Raw genomic sequence first — 24,182 nt, forward strand, 5'->3', positions numbered from 1 at the left:
TATTATCATGTCACGTTATGCGCAAAATGCCTGTTTACGGGCCTGTGTGTCCAACTGGGCTTCAAGTTCCTCTTGGTGCCCTGGCGCCTGGCACAGAGCTGGCAGCAAGTAGGTGTTTAATACACAAGCCCCACGGGGCAGACCATCTTCAAACTATGCTCGCAGGAAGGGCAGGTGGAGACTCATATCCCCATCATATAGAAAGGGCACCGCCAAAAGCTCAGGGAGGTGAAGCAAACATTGAAACCGTGATTCTCCGTCCCAGCTACTGCGATTCTCTGTCTTCAATGCAATAAGCATGCTGATTTTGCCAATTGTAAAAGGACTGTCAGGCTAATCTCGATGCTGTCTACTGGCATCCAGTCCTTTTCATGCTCTTCTGAACAGGCTTGAATTTGCCAGCGCCTCTCTTAAAATACAGCCCGCAGGACTGAGCATAAAACTGCATGTGGCCTGACCTGCCAGCACGCGCGGGATTATTGCCTCTCTCCCTCCACACTCCGTCGTTCTATTAATAGAGCCTAAGATTGCATTAGGGTTCTCAACAGCCTCCTTGCGCTGTGGGTTCACATCAAGCTTGTGATCAGCTAACCCCCCGGGTCTTTCTCGTGAACGCCTTCTGTCAAGCCAGACCTCCCCATCAGCCACTTGGGCAATTGATTTTTTGAATGTTCATGATTATCCGTGATCCAGACTAGCAGGTACAAAGCCAGGTCTTGCCCTCCTTTCTTGTGCGGCATCTGCCGAGTGGGTGATGGGGTCTTGGGGCCTGTTCACAACCCAGAGGCGTGGCCGTCCACTGTCGGGGGGCCTCCGGCATCATGGGAGCCACAGAAGCGAGAGGATGGTGACAAAGTTAATTTTCTGGTTCACTTCAAATTATTCTTACGTTTATTCCTTCTCCTCTTGGGTTACGGTCCTTTCTTCATCTTGTTCTAATCCGGGGTGTTTATAGGCACAGCCTCTTGTTCCTCCCACCCATGGGCACAGCCACACTTTTGTTTCTTATGCCCTCTCCAAGCGGTATTATTTTTAGCACGAGTGTCTTACTCAGCAATTTGCTGTAAAGTCTGCCCTCTATTGTCCTCACTCCTAATCTTTTCTCTTATTCCTTTCGTCCCTCCGTCTGTGTCAATACAACGTGGAGCTACATAGATTTGATTTCGGCCTGTTTGAAGCCCCTTGGGAGGTTAGAGTGCTTTCTCCACTCTTCCCTTCATCCATTTTGTAGCCACTTAGAACTGGTAACTGCAGAAATTGCAGTGTGGGCTATCGTGGTGGGTCTCGGTTTAATCTTCAGGAAACCTCTGGATCTATGGGGCTTGGGTCTCCCAACTCAATGTCAGGACCCTGAATTCTGGAATCTGGGGCCAGGAGACAAGAGAGACAGCTTCTCTTTCCTCCACCAGCAGAGGGAACTGACACGTCTGGGCGCAAGTAGGTGTTCCCCGCATCTGCCAGAAGAGGGCGTCATACCCACGGTCCTCCAAGGTTGGAATTTCTCACACAGAACTAGATCCTATCGGGTTGGCTTCCTGGAGACCCAAAGATATGATGGGACAACGCTACGGCCATGCTTCGTATTGCTGCTTTGGCCACCTGGAAAAATGGTAAAAAGCACAGGATTCTGAAGAAGTGGACCAAACGTGGGTCCAAGCTGACTGGTGGTTTTGTGGGCTAAGCTGTGAGCTTGTTGCTGGCCAATTGGCGGGCTGACGGGGCTACGGGGCGAGGCGGTGAAAAGACCCTCTGCGAATGTTGGTGTTCACAGACACAACACAGTGTGCGTGGTGGGGCCTGGGTGGAGGGCCCCATCCTGGGCCCTGCGTATTTCCAGCTGTGACATTGAGATTTCTGTCCGGCAAGGCAGAGGGATGGGGCCAGGCCCCAAATGGGTGCAGAGGTGTAAGGCCAGGTGACCGCGGCCCTGCCTCAACCATTTCCAGGTGGAGTTAAAAGGCCCAGCCAATTTCTTCTGGAGGCCCCGGCACCTTTCATCAAGGCCAAATTGGTAACTGATTAAAAACGAAGAAATGGAAGATTAAGCCCGAGAGGCCAGAGGAGAAAATGGTTTCCAGGTGGAAAGGACCCCGCTCTATTAACACCACTGCGCGTTCAAGCGGCCCGCTGTTCTCCCACCCTCCCGGGCAGCGCTGGGCGGCCGCCAGGTCTAGCAGGCAAAGGGCTCCCTAACTGCCAAGTGGCGAAGATGCTTAATAAAATATTTACCTACACGTATACGAATAATGATGGCCGAATGACAGACGGCAGTTAAACAGCTTGAAGCTGCATGGGAGAGCAGCTCTGGGATAGTGTCGAGGAAAACAGTAACTTTCTGCTGAATTCCAGGGACTTAGCTCCTGGGCCTGCCATGCCCAGGCTCACGGAAGGGAGCTGCGGTTGGGGTTGGGGAGGGTGGGGGCTCCCCACCATGGCACGGGGTGTCCTCTGCGGGAAGTTGCCACCCAGAGGGGCTGGGGCCAGCCTCACACCGGACCCCGTCCTGCTCTTACAACTCCCGGAGAATAAAGATGTCTGATCCCTTTCTGCACGCACCTAGAAGGATCCCTGCTGTGGTCACTCAATCAATGATGTTGATATTTAATAGGAGTCTGACTTTTTCTTACTTGGCTAAACTTGTAAGCAGCCTTTGCCCTGGCTGGGTGTGATCATTTTGAGTTGGAATCGAGGAAAGTGGAAGCCAGAGGGGGAGAGAAAAAAGCAAAACTCTTCAGCCACAACACTAGATTTCTAGCTGTGTCCTTTGGGAACATGGAACGGAAAAAAGGAAAAAACATCGGCTAAACAAGTTTTCTCCCCCCACCCCCCTCTATTAGAGACCTTTTTGCATTCCTCTCCCCGGTTTGGGAAGGAAATAACAAAGCAAAGCAAATTTTCTCCATTGTTTAAATAGACTTTTATGTCTCTAAGTATATCAAACAATGTTAGGAATAAATAAATTACACATAAAGGTATTTATATGGTAGATAAGAGTGTTTGAAAAATACAGCTTCACCTTCAGGCTCACACTCTCTGCCTTTTTTCATGTTCTTCCCAAGTATTTTATACCTCCGGTTACAACTGTTAGAAAAATACCATCTTGGGGGCGCCTGGGTGGCTCAGTTGGTTAAGCGTCCGACTTCGGCTCAGGTCATTATCTCACGGTTCGTGGGTTTGAGCCCCCAGGTCAGGCTCTGTGCTGACAGCTCAGAGCCTGGAGCCTGCTTCAGTTTCTGTGTTTCCCTCTCTGTCTCTGCCCCCCCTTCCCTGCTCACGCTGTCTTTCTCTCAAAAATAAACAAACATTAAAAAAATTAAAAAAAAATACCATCCTGGCTTTCCCATATGACACAGATCTAGAAGAAGGACCAACCAATGAAGGGTCTATATGCACATGCTGATTTTCTATTTCTTGGAAGAAAACAAACTAGTTTTGAATGTTTTTTTATTTTAAATGTTTCTTATTTTTGACAGAGAGACAGAGAGCGAGCAGGGGAGGGCCAGAGAGACAGGGAGACACAGAATCCGAAGCAGGCTCCAGGCTCTGAGCTGTCAGCACAGAGCCTGATGCAGGGCTCAAACCCACGAACCGTGAGATCATGACCTGAGCCGAAGTCAGACGCTTAACCAAGTGAGCCACCCAGGTGCCCCTGAACTGGCTTTGAATTTAAGAGCACGCTCAGAAGTCGTAATTCTTGAGGAAAGAAGCTATTTATTTATTGAGGGGAAATACAAAAGGTCCATTCCTTTTAGGCATGAAATTTATACTTGGTGAAGTTCTCATCAATAAAAACTCATTTTACTAAATATTTTCTGGTAAAAACATGGTTTGTTTTTTTGGTGCAAAATCGTCCATGCTTGTTCTTAAGGGTAAGGCTTGCGGGAGACTAAGGGAGATAAAGTGAACATACTCTTTAATCAGAGAGGCACTTGGCTTGGCAGTGAAATGGAACCCTGAAAAGTAAACAAAGCACATTGTGTGAAAAGGAGCTAGTTTAAATTAATCTTGCTTTTCCAATTTGAAAACATGCTCATGGTTGTTAGCAACTGAGTCAAGACATTTAAATCATATATATACTTTTATATCTTGACAGTGACCTTTTATAAGTGTGCAGTGGGGATAAGATGATGAGCAAAGCAATGCTCCAGAAAGAGCATTTTAGGTAATTGAACATGAAATGTGTTGCAATCTGATAACATTAATAATACGCGATCGCTACTTTCCATCTAATATGCAGTTCATTTGGCCAGAGTCTAACTAAAGCACTCTATAAATGTTAGCATATGAATCCTGTTGTAAGCCTATAAAGTAAGCAGCCCTATTTAATGCTTTAGTTTTGAAGTATCTCTGTATTCGTTATCTATTCTGGATAACAAATTATCCCAATTTAGTAGCTTCAGACAACCAGTCTTTACTATCTCACACAGTATCTAGGGGTCAGGAACTGGGAATGGCTTAGTTGGGAGGTTCTGGCTCAAGGTGTCTCACGTAGTTGCCGTCAAGGCATAGATCGGGGCAACAGTCATCTGAAGGCTTGACCGGGGCTCGCAGATCTTTTAATGTGTCTAACTCACAAACCTGGTGAGATCACGTTGCCGACAGCAAACCTCAGTTCTTCTCTACATGGGCCCCTCCACTGGGTTCCTTGATCGTCCTCATGATATGGCAACTGGCTTCCCCCAGAGAAGTGATCCACAAGAGGGAACAAGGTAGAAGCCATGATGCTGTTTGTGACCTAGCCTTGGAATTCACGCACCATCATTTCCTTCACATTCTGTTCATTAGAAACCAGTTACTAAGTATAGCCGATGCTCAGGGGGCTGGGAACTAGGTCCCACTTCTTGAAGAATTAAAGAATTTGTGGTTATATTTTAAAACCACCATAACCCCCTATTTACAGATGGGGAAATTGAGATGGATGGTGGCTTATTGGTGCCAGGTCACCAAGCTACTAGTATGACCCTATGTGCAAGGTGGCAGGCCGTTTTATTTCCCCTCGTCCGTGCCATCCACACACAAAGCAAAACAGAAAACCCCACGTTCCTGAAGTCACTGCACACAAATTCAAACATCGGCCTCTTTAAAATGGCCAAGATGGTCTAAAAGCAGCAGCGGGCTTTATGTTTGGAAATGGAGGAGATGGACATTAGACTGGAAGGTAGGGGTCAGCTTTCCTCTGAATCGGCTCTGCCACTTTGAGAGGAAAACATTCTCCAGGGATGGGCTCCTCTTTTGTAAAACAAGAAGGGTTGGCTGAGCGGTTTCCAAACTTGGTTGCCCATCACAGTCCTCAGGGGAATGAAAGACTCTCTGGCCTTATAACCTCCAGGAATCTCTATGATTAAAAGGTCCCTGGGAGTCAGAGGGCTAGCTGTGCACATGCATATGTTGGGCTAGATTACTTCCTATGCGTTCAGCTCCAACATTATCGGAACTTCTCCGAGTGCATGTACCCGGGAAAATCACTGGTTCTCAAGCCTCACTACAATCGTCAGGGAAATGTCTGAAAAATATGATGCCTGGGGCCCTCCCCAGGCAAAATAAATCAGACATTCTGAGGTGGAGCCCAGGGATCATTATGGTTTGCTTGTTTTCATCAGTATGTTTTAAATAATCGTGCTCAGCCTTGGTTGCCCATTAGAATCACTTGGGAAGTTATAAAAAGGCCACTGCCCAGATGGTCCTCCAACCAATTAAATCAGCATCTTCTGGGCGGAGCCAAGCATCAGTAATTTTTTAAAGCTCCCAGGTGATTAGAATGGATACCCGCACTGACCTTATGTTTTCCTCATTTGCGATGATTTCAATGCCTCCTCACCCATAAGAGATTATTCACGAGTTCACCTATACTTCAACTTAAAATAAAAGTTAAAAAGAGATTATTCAGAAGACAAATTATTCAGGAGGCTTAGGTGCCACCATACTCTAAGAAAAAATACACTTGACATGGAAGACATTCAACATCTGAAATGGAAGTGAGTTCCATTTCTGGCAATATGGCGGATGAAATAACTTTAATAATCCTCCCACTACAACCCATCTCTAAACACTGGCCAAAATGTAAGGAACACCCAGTGAAATGAGGTTATGAGATAGGCCCCCAGGGCCAGAAGCCAAAGGGAAATGGCAGTTAGCATGGTGAGAAAGTAAGTGGGGACGGAGCTGGCGTTGGGCAGGTTGCTGGCTTTGAAAGCCTGGAGTTTCAGCACCCCAAGGGGAAGGACACTGTGGTTGGGGCCTGTCCAAAGCAGGGAGGGGCTACTGAGGTCCCCACATTAAGCTGGAGCCCTCAAAAGGGTGAGTCATTTTAGAAATAATTCAATGGAAAAAAAAAATCTCCCTAATGGCACAGGAAGACAAGAAAATTTGACTGTCTTGGCATGATTTGAAAGTGGAGAAAGAAGTCTTCACTGAGAATTTGGGACCACAGCCCACCTGGATATAAATTTGGGGCTGGGAATTACCCTACCTGTAGGATCCAGGAACCAGAAAGCCCCAAACTGGTAAGTAAAGATAAAAATGCAGACCCAACATCAAACCACAAAACATATGCGGATACCATCCACCATAACCGAGAGGTAGTCGACACGAGAGTCCTGAGAACCTCAGGAGAGACAACTATCAGACAGACTCTACATTAAGTTTAAAATTATTAAAGACATAAAAGAACATTTGGAACCATGAGAAAATAACAGTATTTTTAAAAAGGTGGATTTGAAAGAGAACTAAATAGAACCTCTGGAAATGACATATACTGTCACTGCAATGAAACTCCGTGGAAGGGTAACACAGCAGAGTAGCCACAGCTGAAGAAAAAAACTGCAAATGAATCTGAGGAAATTGCCCAGGAATCATCACAGAGAGACAAAGTGAAGGAAAGTCTGAAAGAAAGGTTCAGGGTATGTTGCCTCTAAAGGTGGGGGGGGGGGGGCACATCATACACCTAATACAGGTACCAGAAGGAGAGAATAGAGAGAATTAGGGGACACAGGACTTATATAGACAATGACAGAAAGATTTGTAGATTTGATCAAAACAAAACAAAACAAAACATGAATCCTAAGATTTGGGATACGCAATGAATCTTGAACTAGGTAAATAAAAAGAAATTCACACCTAAACACAGCATGGTAAGACTGCAGGAAGCCAAAAGCAAAGAGAAAATCTTAAGTCTGGAGTGAAAAGCCAGATTACCTACAAAGGAAATCTACATGTAGACTGACAGCAAACGTCTCCACAACAGAGAAACAACAAGAAGTGTGTTGGGAATGGTACGCCAGAAACAAAGGGGAACAATTTGGTAAACCTGGGCAAATCTAGACAAGAACTGCATAAAACCAAAATGACAGTAGTGATCCAACGTAGGCGTATTAGAAGCAGGTGGGTCCAAAATAACAAGCAACACTAACATGTAAGAGGGAGGATGTAATGGAAATGGAATCATTCTTAGTTTACGGTATAGTTTTAGGAGGGATGGATTAAGCGTGCATGTTAAAAATTGTAAAATAACCACCAAAAGACTGGAAATGGAATTTACAACTTCTAAATTAAGAGGAAAGGGGAACAAAGAATTCTTGATCAATTCAATAGACACAAAGGAAGTAAACAAAAAACTTAAGACAAAGAATAAACAAAAGGTGCAAAATGAGATTAAAGACATAAATTCCGAAACGTTGGAAATCAGTAGATCAATCGGTTCTCTTACATGTTGCCAGTGGGAGCACAAATTGAAACAGCAGTCTAGAAAATTGCTTAGCATTATATTGTACAGTTTTATTTTCATATACCTTATGACCCAGTCATTGTTGCAAAGAAAAATTCCTGTCCACATGCATCAGAAGACGAGAATGTTCATTATAGCCCTGCTCATAACAGCAAAAAATTGGAATAACCCCAAGGCCTGTGATAGGATAATGGGCAAAATAAACTGCGGGAGAATCATACAACAGAATACTATACAACCACAAAGAAGGGTGAACTCCAACCAGATGCAAGAATCTAGCTGAATTGTGACAATGTTACATTGGATAAAAAACCTAAATCTCAGAAAAATTTCATACTAATTTAAAATAAGCATGGGACAAAATTTTGATAAAAATTTTTAAGAGTAAAGGAATAATAAATACAAGATTGAGATTAGTCATTGCTTCAGATGAAGGAAAAGATAGAGGAGAAGCATACAGGTACTTGTAAGTCATTGTTACTGCTTTCATTCTCGAATTGAATAACAGGGTTACCAGTGTTCATATGCCAATGATAATAGTGTGTTAATCCCAGAGATTATGACTAATACACTGTTGCGCCCCTAAGTTTCATTAAAAACATCACATTAAATGTAAGTGGATAAAACTTTACCAGTCAGATAAATAAATGAACAAGATCTAGCTATGTGCTGTTCTCATGAGACTCACCTAAAACTTAAAGACATAGGAAGGTGGAAAACAAAGGATGGAAAAAGATATGCTAGTCAAATGCTAATTAGAAGATGGAGTAGTTATATATTTCCCAGGCAAAGCAGACTTTAAAGCCAAAAGCACTAGGGCTAAAGATCATTTGTGTATAGTTGACCCTTGAACCATGCAGGGGTTAGGGGCAAGGACTCCCTGAGCAGTTGCAAATCTGTGTATGACTTCTGACTCCCCCCAAACTTAATTACTAACAGCCCACTATTACTGGACGACATAAACAGTCAATTAACACATTCTGTATATATGTTATATACCATATTCTTACAATAAATAACACAGTCAATTACATATTTGTATGTTATATTATAATGGTATTCTTACAATAGGTAACATATACAGCCAATAAGCACATACTTTGCATGTTATATGTATTATATACTGTATTCTCACAATACAGTAAGCTAGAGAAAAGAAAATTTTATCAAGAAAATCATAAGGAGGGGCACCTGGGTGGCTCGATCAGTTGAGTATCTGACTTTGGCTCGGGTCATGATCTTGCAGTTCCTGAGTTTGAGCCCCACATCAGGCTGGCTGCTGTCGGCATGGAGCTTGCTTTGGATCCTCTGTCCCCCCTCTCTCTGTCCCTCTCCCGCTTGTTCCATCTCTCTCTCTCTCTCTCTCAAGAATAATAAATTTAAAAAAAGAAATCATAAGGAAGAGAAAATGCACAGTAATTTCACAGTACTGTACTGTATTTATTGAAAAAGTTTGCATATAAGTGGACCTGCGCAGTTCAAACCTGTGTTGTTCAAGGGTCAACTGTATATATTAAAGACACAATTCACTAGAAAAACAGTATATCTAAGTTTGTATGTACCTAATAACATAGCTTCAAAATACATAAAGCAAAAAGTAAGAGAAAATGTAAACAGCCTTTTTCGACATACCTTATCACATACCTTTAAAATACAGAGAAATCAAAATTTGAGAGTTTTTTTAGGAGAAATTGGCAAATTCAGTCACATAAAGAGATTTTGATCAGAAACGATAGATCAAACAGACAATATTAGCAAGGGTATAGAAAATCTGTGTAACAATTAACAAGCTTGATTTAATAGATCTATATAGAATGCCACACTTAATAGTTACGGCATATACATTCTTTTTTTAAAAAAATTTTTTTTAACATTTATTCATTTTTCGAGAGACACAGAGAGAACACAAACAAGGGAGGGGCAGAGAGAGGGGGCGACACAGAATCTGAAGCAGGCTCCAGGCTCTGAGCTGTCAGCACAGAGCCTGACACAGGGCCTATCTGGCGCCCCAACATACACATTCTTTTCAAAAGCACATGGAATACTTATAAAACTGACCTTTTGGCAAATAATAAATAACAAAGAATCCCAACAAATAACAAAGATTCTGCTTCATACAGACCACCTTCTCTGACCATAATTCAGTTAAGTTAAATATAACTAAAAATCAAAGCAAAAACCTTATGTTTAGAAATATAAAGATACACATGTATTGAGGCAAAGAAGAAATCATACTTGAAATCTAAATATTCTTTGCCTATGATGATAATAAAAATTCTCTATATCTTGTGGAATGTACTTTGAGTGGTACTCAGAGTGAAATCCATAGTTACATGCTACAATCAGAAAACAGAAGGCTGAAAATTAAGTACTTAAGCCACCAATTCAAAAAAAGAAATTTAAGCAACAACAGAATAAACCCAAAGAGAGCAGAAGAAATAAGATGTATATTAATAATACGCACCATGTACTATGTTCTTACATGTGGTATATATTCTTGTATATGGTATGTGCTCTTATTCTTACATATAAGAAGATAAGAAAGATATGGAACGATTTATAAAAACAAAAGTCAATAAAACCAAAAAGCAGTATTAGCCAAAGTAAAAGCCGGTTCTTTGAAACCACTCATAGAAGACACACAAGTGAAATAAACAGAGATCTCTAGCACCACTGATCCAGGAAAGGGAAGACACATATGCAATAATACTAGGAAGGAAAAATGGACACTGTAGATAGATGCGGCGATGTTTCAAATATATTGAGGAAACTATCTACAGCATTTTGTTAATACATTTGAAAACCTAGTTGCTATGAATCACTTCCTTGAGAAATACAATGTTTAAGAACTGACTCAAGAAGAATATAAAACCTAAAGAGATCCACAGCCACTAAAGAAATGGAATCCGTAGAAATCAACCTAGGAAATGTTTATTCCATACCCAGACATTTTACCGGGAAGTTCTACCAAACATTCAAGGAACACATAATTCCAATTGTATACACACTGTTCCAGAAAATGAAAAAAGAAGAAACATTTACTAGTTCACTTTATGAGGCCAGTATAACCAGACAAAGGCAATACAAGAAGGGAAAATTGCAGCTGATGTGACTTACAGACATGGATACAAAAAATCCTACAACTGAATTAGATGTTGACTTTTTCTTTCTTCTCTTTTTCTTTCTTTCTTTCTTTCTTTCTTTCTTTCTCTCTCTCTTTCTTTCTTTCTTTCTTTCTTTCTTTCTTTCTTTCTTTCTTTCTTTCTTTCTTTCTTTCTTTCTTTTCTTCTTTCTTCTTTCTTCCTTCCTCCCTTCCCTTCCATTTTCTTTCTTTCTTTCTTTTCTTTTCTTTCTTTTCTTCTTTCTTCTCTCTCTTTCTCTCCCTCTCCCTCTCCCTCCCTCCCTTCCCTCCTTCCTTTCTTTCATTTGCTCAACAAATACTTAGTGAGTGTCAACCATGCACTGATAGGCACTGTGCTAATATGTGGAGAGCAGAGACACCCGGGAGCTTATGTTTTGGTGGAGAAGGTGAGTGACAAAGCAAATGATTGCACAGGTTTAGGTACATAGAGGACATTTTGGCAGGATAACAGTGCCTACCAAGGGGGATTTGACCGGGTCAGAGAGGTCAGAGAAAGCTTTCCTGGCATATTAGTGGAGGAAGAAATGGTGTGGGAAGAATGCTTGGAAGGCTATCACAGGGGCTCAAGTGGGAGATTTGGGATGCAGTAGCAGGGAAGATGAATTTGAGAGATATTTAAGAGGTGAAACCTACACACCTTCATGATCGTGCATGGGAAGGCGTCAACCTGGAGAGGGGTCAACCTTGTCTCTAGGATGACTGGGGTTCTGTTGATTCATATAACGAATTTTAAGAGAGTCTTAGATTCAGGGGGAAAAAGCATGCATGTGATTTGGGACATGCAGGTTGAGTCTGGGGTACTCGCAGGAAGGCTAAGCGGAGTTAGTGAAAGGAAATTAACCAGAGCCTGGAGTTCTGTGGAGAAGTTAGGCCAAAGATTTCTTTTTAAGTTTGTTTATTTATTTGAGAGAGAGAGAGACAGAGAGAAGCCCCAAGTTACTGTCAGCACGGAGCCTGATGTGGGGCTCAATCTCATGAACTGTGAGATTGTGACCTGAGCCAAAATCTAGAGTGGGATGCTTAGCCAACTGAGCCACCCAGGCACCGCAGGCCAGAGATTTTAATTTGAGTGGCATCAGCAAGTAAGTAGTATTTAAACCCACCCTTCAGAGGAGCTCATCCAGGGAGGGTAGGTAGCTAGGGGAGAGAACGAACACCACTATTTAAAAGAAAGGCAGAGGAGGAACCGGGGCAAAAAGACGGAGAAGGAATGGCTGGAGAGGTAGGAAGAAAACCAAAAGAATGTGGGCATCGAGGATGCCAAGGGAAGAGTGAGTTACAAGAAGGGAGCACCTAACAGTGTCAAGGGCTGTAGAGAGCGTACACTACCGACATGGTGCTGCTGAAATTCTCGTGACCTGGGGGCTGCATTAAGTGAGTGACCTGGAAAACAAACGTATAATAAATAATACCATTATTACAAATAACATGGTGCAAAGGCGCAGCAAGGGAGAATTTTTTGGGGACAGTGAAGCTCCTCTGCATCTTGGATTGGTTATCGCGGTGATTGCTCCCTCCTATGCATTTGTCAAAAACTCAGAGAATTATAGACCAAGAAGAGAAAATGTTACCGCCTGTAAATGAAAAACAAGTAAGTGAAAACAATGTAGTAATGGAAATATAAGATCAAGCTCTCCCTCAACCACTGACTTTGTAATTGCAGCGCTGGACCCTCTCAGGGTTTTAATTCAGCTCAGTGTCAGCTTGTGTAGGCCTACAACAGGCAACAAGGGCACCCCACTCTCGCCTTGTGAAGGACAGAATAAATATGCATGCAACAGAGCCAAAGGGCATCAGAGTGATGGCCAGAGCCCCTCTTAGGAGCTGACTGGTGTGGGTGGGGTGTAGCCCGCCCAGCTTGGCTCCCCTGGGACCTTGATGTCGAATGAGGGGGTTAGGTCAGGAAAGGCCTTTCTACCTCAGATGGTCTGTGGTTCTAGTATAAAAATCCCAAACGAAATCCAACTAGCTCTGTTGTCTGCGTTTTGTTATGGAAAATGGTCGTAATAAACAATGACCATAACAACAACTGGGCCATCATCACATGAGACCCCAGATGATTTGGGAAGCAGCTTGGAGCGACGGGAAAATGCCTGGGTTTGTGGTTCAAAGCTTTAAAGTGTCTTCAAAACAACCATAGTTAAGTAATGACTGATAATAAGCACAACCCATATAGGTTTGCAATAAAAAAATGGACTTTTCTATTTCTTTACTCCAATCTCTCCTCTCACCCCCATCAATCCTGTCAGTGAGGAATTATCCCAAATTTAGGACAGGGAGATTAAGAATCTGATCATCCAAGGCTCCACATATTCCACTTTCCCATGACCCACAGTGAATCTGGTACAGTTTTGGTGTTGAGTGTATTCCATTGTGTCCTAATCCTATGAAAATTAATGGGAACGTGTTAATTGGGCATCAATTCATACTTAACATTAATCTGCGTATTTGATGAACCACAACTTTATGTTGCCCCTCATGCCATATTAAGTCAATTTATTGTAATAATTTAAAACAATAAGGATAATTGTATCCTTATTGTTTTCAAGACCTCATAAATTGAATCCAGCTTGAATCTGGCCAGCCTGGAATCTGCTGGAGAAGTGTGTGATGCCTTTGGGAAGCTGCAGGCATCGTCTTTTTGGGGTTTTCGGGGCGGGAAGGGATGAAACGAATATTTATTAAGCACCTACTGTGTACCAGGACCTGTGCGACACCACGTTGCTACCAAGGTGGTAGCTAGGGGGTGTGTGTCTGAAGCCTTCTGCTACCCTTAGCTACCTCCCCAGATGGTGGGGGTCCTGGGCTATTTCAACCACATACGGCATAGAGACAGTGAAAATATATAACGAACCAGTTGGAGACGGGTTTCCTGAAAATAACCACCCTTCCCAGCCATCCCAAAGATGCCTCAAAACGATTTCTCACTATATACAAAAATTTGCTTTGAACCCCAATCATTTGACCTTGACCCCTATAAACCTATTTTATTATATTTTTTAAACTCCGTATGATTAACGCGGAAACCCCTCCTTCGGCACTTTCTCACCACTGGAATCGCGTCAGTTTCTCAAAGTTCCAAAATAACCTTTCCCCGGCACGGATTCGTACCTCTACCGGGGAAGGGCGGGGAGCGGCGCAAGACGTGCCGGTGTGGAGCGAGAGCCAGAGAGAACTTCCAGCGCGAAAGGAAAATAAAACTTGTGGCTGGTGTTTGTGCGGGAGGGTCTCCGCAATCCTGAAGCTGCCCGATCCTGGGGGGTTTCCGGGGCCCGCCGAGGAGCGCCAGGGTTCGGGTTTGATCCCGACGTCCTTGACCTAAATTTCTGCGCGGTGGCTGGAAAAAGGGCGCAGAGCCGGCCGGGCGGCTGGTGCCATCCCCGGATCCCGGTGGCTGGGGCGGCGAACTTGAATGAAGAGGCCGAACTGGAGGGGGTGGGGGGCGTCTCCTCCCATGCCCGAGCGAGGAGTGGCGGCGAGTTCCCCGCGCCTCCCCCTCCCCCGATCCACCCGCCCCCCGCAGCCCATGTGATCCCGGGAAGTCGGGGTGCGCTCCCCCTCGCCCGGCGCCCTGCCCGGCTGGAGGTGGGGCCGCCTCCGGCCGCGGGGTTCGCGCACCGCCCCCGTGGGTCCGGCCGCGGGGGGCCGAGTGTGCGCGCGCGGGCAGGCGGGGGCCGCACCGGGGTGCGTGACGTCACCGGCATTGGTTACACGACGTTCTAGAACTCCGCCCCACGTGCGCCGGGGAGGAGGGGGAGGAGGAGGAGGAGGAGATGGGGGTGGGGAGGAGGAGGGGGAGAGGTGGGGATGGGCCGGGGGGGCGGGGACGGGGGGGGGGTGTGCGAGCAGCGGGGCTGAGCTAAGCCGAGCCCACGTGTGACGGCTCTCGCCGCTGCCCCGGCTCCGCCGCTCGCTGAGAGATTCGGAGGAGCCCGGGCGGGGGGGGAGGAGGAGGGGGAGGAGGGAGCGGGAGATCTCGGGGCTCGGAGCCGGCCGCCGCTCCGCTCGGATCGCTGTGGGGCTCGGTTTTTTGGGGGTGGGGGGGCGGGGGGGCTCAGATATGGAGGCAAATGGGAGCCAAGGCACCTCGGGCAGCGCCAACGACTCCCAGCACGACCCCGGGTAAGTTTCCAGCCGCTGCCCACCGCGCCGCCTCGGGCTCGCTCTCCTTGCAGCGGCGGGGACGGCGGTGCGCGGAGCCGGGCATCTCCCGCGCCCCCCCTCCCCTCCCGCGCGCCCCCCCCGTGGAAGTTACACACCTTTGGATTGCATTTCGCCGTCACCTTCTCCCCCACCCCACCTCCCGGCTCTCGCTCGCTCGCTCCCCCCCGCTTTCCTTTTAGCTTTTGTAAGTTACACGTCAAAATGGCCGATCTGACATCGGTGCTCACTTCTGTTATGTTTTCTCCCTCTAGTAAAATGTTTATCGGTGGACTGAGCTGGCAGACCTCACCAGGTAAGGGAGGGAGGGGGGGACGTCTGGGTCCCCCCCTTCTTGGCTTCTTTATTGCTCTTTGTTATCCCGGTGTAAGAGCCCCCCCCCCCCCCCCGCCATTGGCTCCCCACTTCTCCTGTGCAAGGTTATTTTTTTAAATAGCAAATCCTTTCCGAGCCCTCTACGCGACCTCTGTTGCCGAATTTCCCCCGCGTGTGCAAAAAATGCAAAAACAAAACAGAATAACAACAGAAAACTACTTTTGGTTTTTGTCCTTGATCAAAATTTGCATTGCTTTTTTTTTCCACACCTTCTCTCCCCCCCCCCCCCACCTCTCTCTTTCTCTCTCTACAGATAGCCTTAGAGACTATTTTAGCAAATTTGGAGAAATTAGAGAATGTATGGTCATGAGAGATCCCACTACGAAACGCTCCAGGTAAACCATTCCCTTCTGGATTTTGTCTTTATTTTAGAACAAAGTTTAAGTGTTATTTTTGGAGGTGTCTTCGGAAGTAGCTAAGCGGATTTAGAATGGGGCTCAGGCATGTGGCTGGTTTCGAACGTCGCTCTATTCCACCCCCGCCCCCGCCCCCATAACCCCAAAGGTTATTGTTAATTGGGGTTGAACTCTGGATACAGAGATGTCCATCTCTCCGCTTTAAGTCATTTTCCCGTCGCTTCTTTTTTCTCCTGTTTAAGATGACGTTCAGCTTCATTCACTTTCTACATAGTTTTTTTTTTTTTTTTTTTTTAATGTATGCTTTCCCCACACTCCCAGCTCCCCAAACTCTTAAGCCCCTTTTAGAAAGCTGGATGAATCTCTTCCGAGTGCCGAGTGCCGGGTTTTCTTGGGAATAAAACAAAGCGTTAAGAAGGGAAGGGGAGGAGGAGAGGAAACTGAGGTGGCGAAAGAGTGGAGACACCAGCATTTTCCAAGTTACCTCCACCCGCCCTGCCCCCGTTCCACTTCCCCCATTAACCTTGATGTGTTTTCTTGCGGGTGGAGGGGAATTGGGGGAGGGCTGTGGGAAGTGGGGGTCCGAGGGGGCAACTTTTGCTCTCCATTCTGCATTAGGGCTCACTCCTTGTTGCTTTCAATGGTGTCACATTTTCTTGTTTGTTTTTCTCCCTCTTTGTCTCATTTCAGAGGCTTCGGTTTCGTCACGTTCGCAGACCCAGCAAGTGTAGATAAAGTATTAGGTCAGCCCCACCATGAGTTAGATTCCAAGACGGTAGGTTGCTTTCTGTCGTCGTTGTTGTTGTTTGCCCCTGCTCAGGACCGATCTGGGCATTGACAGCCCCATTTAAAGGGACAGTGCTTTCTTTTGCTTCTGTGCTGAGAACTGGGTACTTATAAGCAGGGCTTGCGAGTTGGCTCTAAAGTTTGCTGCAATGGCTGGGCTTGGGGTTTTCTTTTTAGAGCCTGTCCCACTGCAGCTCCAGATGCTCTGGAGCGAAGGCTTGGGGGAGGGGTGGGCTTGGGGAGAGGCTATCTATCGGGGCCCAGGGACCCTGCAGAGAAACTACACCACAGAGCAAAGGCAACTTTTCTTTGTCAGCCGAGCATAGCACGCGTTACCAACTGTGGCTGTGGGAACTGGCTTTTAGAAGGCACAGCCCGCTCCGTGGCCAGCCGAGAGGGACCGGGGACGGGAAGACGGCGAGGGGGCGCTAATCACAGATTCAGGCAACAGGTTCCTCTTGGGGCACTTCGGATTTGGAATGTGGTTTGAGGAGGAGAGACCTCATAGAGCCAAGCTAGGCGTCCAGCGGGTGACTCCAGATGGAGTGAAATCTAAGACTGATAAGGCCTGGGGTTTCCAAGTGATTTGTTTTTGCTTCCTCCCCCCCCCCCCCCCCCCCCCGCCCCCGATCCTTTATTTTGAACGTGGATACTTTTATAGCATTAGAAGGTTTCAGAGTCCAGTGTTGAGAGAGGAAAAGTCTCTCGGTAGAGATTAGAAGAGGAAGGGAAGAAAGATACTAGTATATAGCAGTAAATATAATGCAGGGGGGAGCTCGTGGTGTTCTATTTAGACCCCTGTGTTGGCTTTGTGGCTCTCCCCTTTCCCTTTACCGCTATTAGAATTTCCCCACAGTTTTTATACATCTGCCAAAGCAGGGTCCCTGAGGTGACACTGGGATGCAGTGCTGGGCCGCTTGGGACCACTCTTCTCTGTGGTGGGTAGTGGGGCAAGGCAAGGGGTCAAGTTCTAGTCCCAGCTGCCCTTTATGAACTTGGGCAAGTTTTTCCCTGCCCCAGGGCCTCAGTTTCCTTTTCTGTTAAATACAGGAGTGGAACAGGGTGATCTTTGAAGTCCCTTTTGGCTTTTACATTGAGGGGAAATGGAAAAAAAAAAAAAAAAGAAAAAGAAAAGAAACCTGGCCACCTTTGGTGCAAGTGAATTTATTTGCAAATTTACCCTCTTTCTCTGTTCAGAGGTCCCTACCCCCAAAGACAGGACCCCCACACATTTTAAGTTGCTTTATTAATTGTGCTGGACTTGTCATAACTTGCAGCCCAGCCTTTTTGTGCTTTTAGATAATTTAATTTTAGGGACAGTCATTTGTAGGGTGATAATGAGTGTCTGAAGAAATTTTTTTTTTTCCTCCTTAACTTCTTGGCTAGACGTTTCAAAAAGCTAGCAGAATTAAAGAGGAAAATATTTGAAGGCAAATTCAGGAATTTATTATTCACTCCCTCTCCCTACCCCGGGTAAGAGAAATAGTATTTGGTTTCTATGGTGGTTGGTGGGTCATAGCCCTCAGTATCAGGTGCAAAGCCTGTGGTTTTCCCTCCCTAATTGTTTGTGGATATGTTTTGGTCACTATTCTTTAGTATAACCTAGATTTTGACTTTGTTTCAACGTTCAGTGCAGGAGGCAGAAGCGGTTGGTTTATTGACATGGAAACGAGGATCTTGTTTACGTTACCTTAAAAGCTTTGTTTAGGTAACGGCCATTCACATCCAAAATAGTACCCTAGTCTTTTCCTAGAGGATTTGTAGCTACAGTAAGTAGAGCTGTACCTAACTAACTCATGTTTTAATTTTTGGTAGTTTTTTGTTTTTGTTTTTGTTGTTCGTTAAAAAAAAAAAAAGAAAATAGTTGACAGGGATGTGCAAAAGGTTGGGATTTGCCATACCTGTCTTGACCTGTGCCCTCCTTGAGAGATTTCAGAGTGCCTACTTTGCACACTGAAGACCTCGAACTTGCCTGGTGGTATAGCATGCTGTTTTCACAACACACGATATGGGCGTTCTGAATTGGCTTTGGTTTTTGTAATTTTAGATATTTCTTGAGTGTTTCACTTTCTTCACTGTTCCCTATTCCCCCAACTTCGGGTCTCTCTCCCAACACGTCCCTCACCTTTTTCTGCACAAACAAGGTGACTTCTTACTGCAATTTTGTGCTGGTCGGCCAAAAAAAACCCCAAAAACCCAGTAGTTTGGGGGAGTATTTATAAAAAGACGGATCTGTCTTAATGTTTGGTCAACAGAATGGAAAATCCACACCTGTTGTATTTCTCTTGTAGACAGCTCTAGTCAGTGCTGAATACACCTGTAGATGCGGTAATGTTAATCTTGATGAAAGGGTAGTTTCCTAGATCAGAGACTTTTGTCTGTTTTAGTTTTTGAAAAGTAATCTCTCATTTCTCAGGTGATGTTTAAAGGTAAAAAAAACATGCTGTGGATTTTTGTTAGGTCTGTAAACTACCTTCATAAAAGTAGTAAATCTTTGTATGTCTTAACTGCTGGGATGTCCTAAGGGATATAAGTCTGGGAGCAAGAACTATCTGGTGTGCCTTCCCCCTTCTCTGTGCTTTTCCCCAAAGCATTATTCCAACCCCCTCAATGACAGAACTGAAAACAAGGTTCAGGTTTACATTTTAAAAGGGGCAAATTGTACTATGAAAGCCAGAGCCTCTAAATAAACTTGTAGCAATATTCTGTGTTGAGTTTTACCCAAAGATTTGTGATATTTAGAAATCTAATGAAAACCAGTAATGGGGAATTTTTTTATTCTTTCCCTCCCCATAGTTTCTATCCAACAACTCCCCCCACCTGGAATCAGCCTATTAGATTTCAAGTGTTTCCGTGGGAATTGTTTTGAGTTTTAAAGCCATTCCTTGATTGAGAATCATGGGTTCTGCATTTGATCTGGGGTAGAGAATGTTTTTCCATTCCGATTGGGGTTGGGGTAAGAGGAATATCCTGATCGATACACTAGATTCTAACTTCTTTTTTTCAGTCATTTTTTTTTACCCTCTCCCCATGATGGCCTTCCTTACTTTTGTAATTTGAGGTTGGTTGCTCATAGAGTCTTACCCCGTGTGGTTTTTAAAATCCAGGTGGTTTTAGCTCATGTATTTCTTTTTATCTTATTATTATTATTTCTTAAGAACGAATAGTTTTTGACACCTGCTTTCCCTCGAGGTCTAATACAGAATGAGCTATCTTTTTGGTCAACTCAGGTAACCATGCTTTTGCCAACACGAATGAACGGACTCAAGTCGAGCATCGTGTTGGATCTCTTTGGAGAGTTTTTGGATGTTGATGATTTAAAAGAATTTTGGGAATCTCCTTTCCCACCTGCCTTGTTTAGTTATCACCCGGGAGAAGATGTACTATCCAGTTACCTACTGCTGAAACTTACGTTTAATTTTTCAGGTTATAATTTTTTTTTCAACGATGATGTTCCCATCTCTTCTCCCGTGGCTGGGAGATGCAAATTAGATGAAAGTAACCATTCAATGTCCAGTGCCTGTGGAAGACCAGCGTTTGCTTAAATAAGAACATGTGGGATCTAATTTATTAGGAGCATCACACATTGAAATACGTGGTAGGGCATTTAGAAAGGCTAGCTTTCTTTGTTACATTGTGGGAGGGATGAGTAAAGTTTGGATCAAAGCTTAAGGAACTTTTGAGTGGCCTGAGACGGTTACTAAAAGCTGGGTTATAAGCCTGAGAAATGAGTGATTAATAATTAGGTGATTAATCATAATTTTTTTTCCCTGTCTCCCAATACTGGAACTGACTCTCACTTTTCCCTTTTTATTCCCCCAGATCGACCCCAAAGTTGCATTTCCTCGTCGGGCACAACCCAAGGTAAGTGGGAGAATCAGTAGTAGGATTTTAGCGCTCAGAGATGGTCGCCAAGGATTTCAGATTTCAGAGTACTGGCAATGAAGCATTGAAACCTGGTGCCCTCAGTTCCTTCAGGGTACCAGCCTGTGGCTGTGAGAGTCCAGGCCCGGGCAAGGAGCTCTCCGCCAGATAACCGTGTGCGTCTGCAATCTAGCCGTCCCGAGGTGGGTTCTGAGCATCCAACAGGGGGCAGGGCCAACCCTGATCCTTCGTGGGAGGACAGAGCTCCATCTGTTGCAATATTTATGCAAACCCTCTATTTATTTTTTGAGCATTGCCAAGATCATATCAGGAAAACTTGGACATTTGCTTGTGAGTCTTTTTTGGAGGGTTCTTCTTTTGAGGACTTGCAACGTGGAGTTTATGGAGAGGAGTAGAATTTGAGTAAACAGCTTGTCTTTTCTTGGAAACAACTTCGTAGACCCACGAAGCCCTAAATCTGACAGAGGAGGCAGTGGATGTTCTGGTTTCAGGTGGGAGGGATCACTCAGGGCCCACTGGAAACCAACAGTGCTACTCTTTCTGCGAGTGCCAGGGCCTGGGGGACAAGTCCTGAGGACAGAACCTTGGAGAAGTGGTACTACAGGATTTGCTTCAGGGATCGAGATAGGCCTTCACTTTTTCACAAGTGTGTGGTTTCCACGGGGCTTGCCAGCTCTGGCTTTGAGAACAGAGCTGAGCTGCATGGAACCCGAGGTGAAATGTACAGGCTTATGTGTTACAATTGCACGTTTTAATTATACTTTTTTCTTCCCTGTATAATTTCAGGAGAGACTTTTTCTGTATCTTGTGGCCTTGGAATTCTTCTAGGGAGAGGGTAACTGGCAAAACTTCTTGATTCTAGGTCACAAAGGGAAAGGGCTGTGGCTTTTGAAAATTCAGTTTATTTCTTCAAGCATAGTCTCCCAGCAGTGCAAGCTTTTCATTGTGTCAAGGGAGGGATGAAGAACTTTAATGAAGAAAAAGTTAGCATTTGTGGATGAGATTTTGAGAATTTCAGGTTTAGACCTTGCCATGTGATCCTTCCTTCCTTCCTTTTTTTTTTCCATATAATTTTTCTTTTCCTTTCTTGTCTTTCGAAGGAAACGCAAATCTCTTAAGTAAATATGGCAAAATACTTTCTTAAGACATTTTTTTCCTAATAAGTAAGCAAAGAATAGCAATTACTGAACCAAAGAGGTTAGATTTTTTTTCCGTACAGAGCACAAACTTTGGAACTGTTACCTGTTTAAAGGTTGCTTTTCAAACTGTATGCAATCCTTGACATTTCAGAGGCTTCCAGAACTAGCAGGATTTCTTGGGTTTGGAAGAATTACTGTTTCTTCCATAAGTGTGAATCTTCAAATTTCCAGGTTAGTCATTTGATCAGCCAGAACTAGGATCAGATTACCCTAGAGGGAAACTGGAAAAATCCCTGACTTGGTCAAACCGTGGGTTTGACCTGTTTTCTCTTCCCTGTTGTTTCCCCGCCCCTCACCCCCTGCCACTTTTTTTTTTTTTTTTTTTTTTTTTTTTTTTTTTTAAACCAAGAAGGCTATATTTCAATTTAACATACTCTGGCATTTGGCTTTTCAGCGAGGCATTCAACTTGAAAATGAGACAGACTATTTCTCGAACTTGTCAAGGTGTGCACCTTTCCCCGCCCCCAACCTGGAGTCTGGGATGTTTTAGGCGGATTGTCAGACTTTTGGATGTGAGCAAACATTATACCAGGTGGGGGAAGACATCTTTCCATGGCGTTCTAGGGATTGCATAACAATACCTTGCTTTTTATGACACAGTTTACAAAGGACTTTCCTGTCCGTCATCTCCATCTGAATCCCCAGGTCCCGAGACACGGAGCAAACCACCTTCCCCAGTCTGTTTGCTCCTCTGTATAATGGCAGTGATGGGAGTAGCTCCCTTAGCAGGTTTTGTGAGGAATAAAAGAGGACACACACAGGGTGTGTGGCACAGGGTGAGGACCTCCTAACTCCTCATCTCCACCACTCCCGTTGTTTTTGTCGGTTTAATCGTCATTCTTATTGTTTTCAGACTCAACGGCTGGGGTTCGGATCCTGGCCATGCCGCTCATTAGCTGTGTGAATCCGGGCAAATCATTTGGTTTCTTGGAACCTCATGTACCCCATCTCATCAAGTTTTTGCGTGGATTAAATAAGTTAATAAAGGTCAGGTGCTTCCAGAAAGGAAGACCTGGAATGTGGTGGTAATACCGTATGTGTTACTGCTGTTTTGACTCTTAGCTCTGTTAGGCTGTCACCCCAGTCCCCACGAGAGGCCTCGTAATAATGCTGGTGTCATCTGAATTTATGTGCCAGTTACTGTTGTAGGGACAGTGCGTATGCGAACTCACTTCGTCTTCACCCATGTCCTGTGAGGGTGGGTATTAGTGTTATGTCCAATTTGTACATGAGGAAACTGAGGCACACGTGGGTTGAGAAGCGGTGTATAGGCAACCTAGCCCCTCGCCCAGTGTGCGATCCTGTGTGCTGCGGGGCGTGGAGGGCATCTAGGAGTATCACCTGTCCCTTACGGCAGAGGAGGCAGCTCAGAGAGGTCATCGGGCTTCGAGGGGCACGACAGCCAGCGCGCCCTTTGAAGTTCCCTGGTTGGGTGATTCACCCAGCCCTTGTGATGTCATCCCATTGTGTGACTCTGTCTGGCAGTGTGTCTCCATCCGACCCCCGAGGGCATCCTTTCACACGGTTCTGGGTTGCTCAACTCCAGGGGAGCGGCTGGGGATTTGGCAAAAGAGGCCTGTGCTGGTTGGGAGTTGGGGCAGGGTGGGGAGAAAGTGCCTTCCTTGTCAACGGTTATTTTCCGATAGAATTTGAGCCCAACCATGGGGATTTCAGACCGAAGTTAGTGTTGGAGAAGCCAAAACCCGGCTGGCAGGAGTATAGAACTTTAAGTCAAGCCTTATTTAGTTTTTGTTTATCCCCCTTCAATAAAACTTCTGTGTGTATGTGTTAGGGTCCCAGTGTGAGGTGAACTGTGCCCCCCCACCTCCCTACCCCCCCACCCCCCGCCGTCCCCCGTCGAGGGCTGGGCGAGGAGCTTGTAAATGATACGTCAGCCAGCGTTTCAGTTAACATGCATTTCTCTGCTTTCTGGCTGTCCCTTTTTGCTAGCACCCGCCAGAGAAATAGTCGTGGAGGTGTTAAAACAAGACTAGTGGAAAGAAACTGTAACTTAATACGAAAGAAAATCCGTGGCAGTGAAGAACAGATTTCACATCAGTACTGTCATAATATTCTTTAATGTATCATATAAATAAAAATCCGTTTTGACCAGAATTTTAATGAGCGACCCGAAGGAAGGGTTTTGAATCCTGCAGTTCATTATCCCCCCTTTGCGACGTAAATGCTCACATCTCAAGTGAAGTATAATGGGGCTTTATTAACTAGTCGAGGGGCGACTCTTTGGAGACTAGTGGCCGTTAATTAGTGAAGTACATTTTGATCAGAAGACGATAGGTCCGTTCTGTATCTTCCTATTTCTCTGGATGATTATTTCATTTTGTAAAAAATGGAAGAGGTTCCTCCTCTCTGTCTTTTAAAAAATTAAAATGGTCGTGCTGTTCTAAAAAGATGACTTAATTTAAAGCCATTGGAGAAACGGGGCTGATTGGGATCAATCATGTCATATCATTTTGTCAGTCCCTTTGGGCAGAAGCGTTGGCTGCCTGGAAGACTTTTGCTCAAGCCTGCGGGTTCTTTTTCTCGTGCGGAAAAAC

General features: G+C 45.0%; 1 protein-coding gene and 1 long non-coding RNA gene across 12 annotated transcripts in view; one reads left to right on the forward strand and one right to left on the reverse strand.

The window, feature by feature from the left end:
• Positions 1-3,427: 3,427 nt before the first annotated feature.
• On the reverse strand, positions 3,428-7,224 carry LOC131497863 (uncharacterized). Its single transcript, XR_009255189.1, has 2 exons — positions 4,575-7,224; positions 3,428-3,953 (listed from the first exon to the last, which is right to left on the reverse strand). It is a non-coding gene; the product is annotated as an uncharacterized LOC131497863 (long non-coding RNA).
• Positions 7,225-14,870: 7,646 nt separating this feature from the next.
• The window catches only part of MSI2 (musashi RNA binding protein 2), a 394,179-nt gene continuing 384,867 nt past the window's right edge, over positions 14,871-24,182 (forward strand). For 5 of the 11 annotated variants that reach the window (XR_009255164.1, XR_009255165.1, XM_058704370.1 and 2 more), the window contains exons 1-5: positions 14,872-14,987; positions 15,281-15,321; positions 15,655-15,736; positions 16,448-16,532; positions 20,366-20,407. Coding sequence is in view for 9 of the 11 variants with exons in the window: in XM_058704370.1 (XP_058560353.1) it covers positions 14,926-14,987; positions 15,281-15,321; positions 15,655-15,736; positions 16,448-16,532; positions 20,366-20,407 (312 nt within the window). In the remaining 2 variants the exon portion in view is untranslated. Of the gene's footprint in view, positions 14,988-15,280; positions 15,322-15,654; positions 15,737-16,447; positions 16,533-20,365; positions 20,408-24,182 lie in introns of all 11 variants that reach the window. The other 6 variants (XM_058704372.1, XM_058704375.1, XM_058704378.1 and 3 more) reach the window with 3 other exon arrangements.

Source organism: Neofelis nebulosa, chromosome 16 (genome assembly GCF_028018385.1).
Source record: "Neofelis nebulosa isolate mNeoNeb1 chromosome 16, mNeoNeb1.pri, whole genome shotgun sequence".
NCBI lineage: Eukaryota > Metazoa > Chordata > Mammalia > Carnivora > Felidae > Neofelis > Neofelis nebulosa.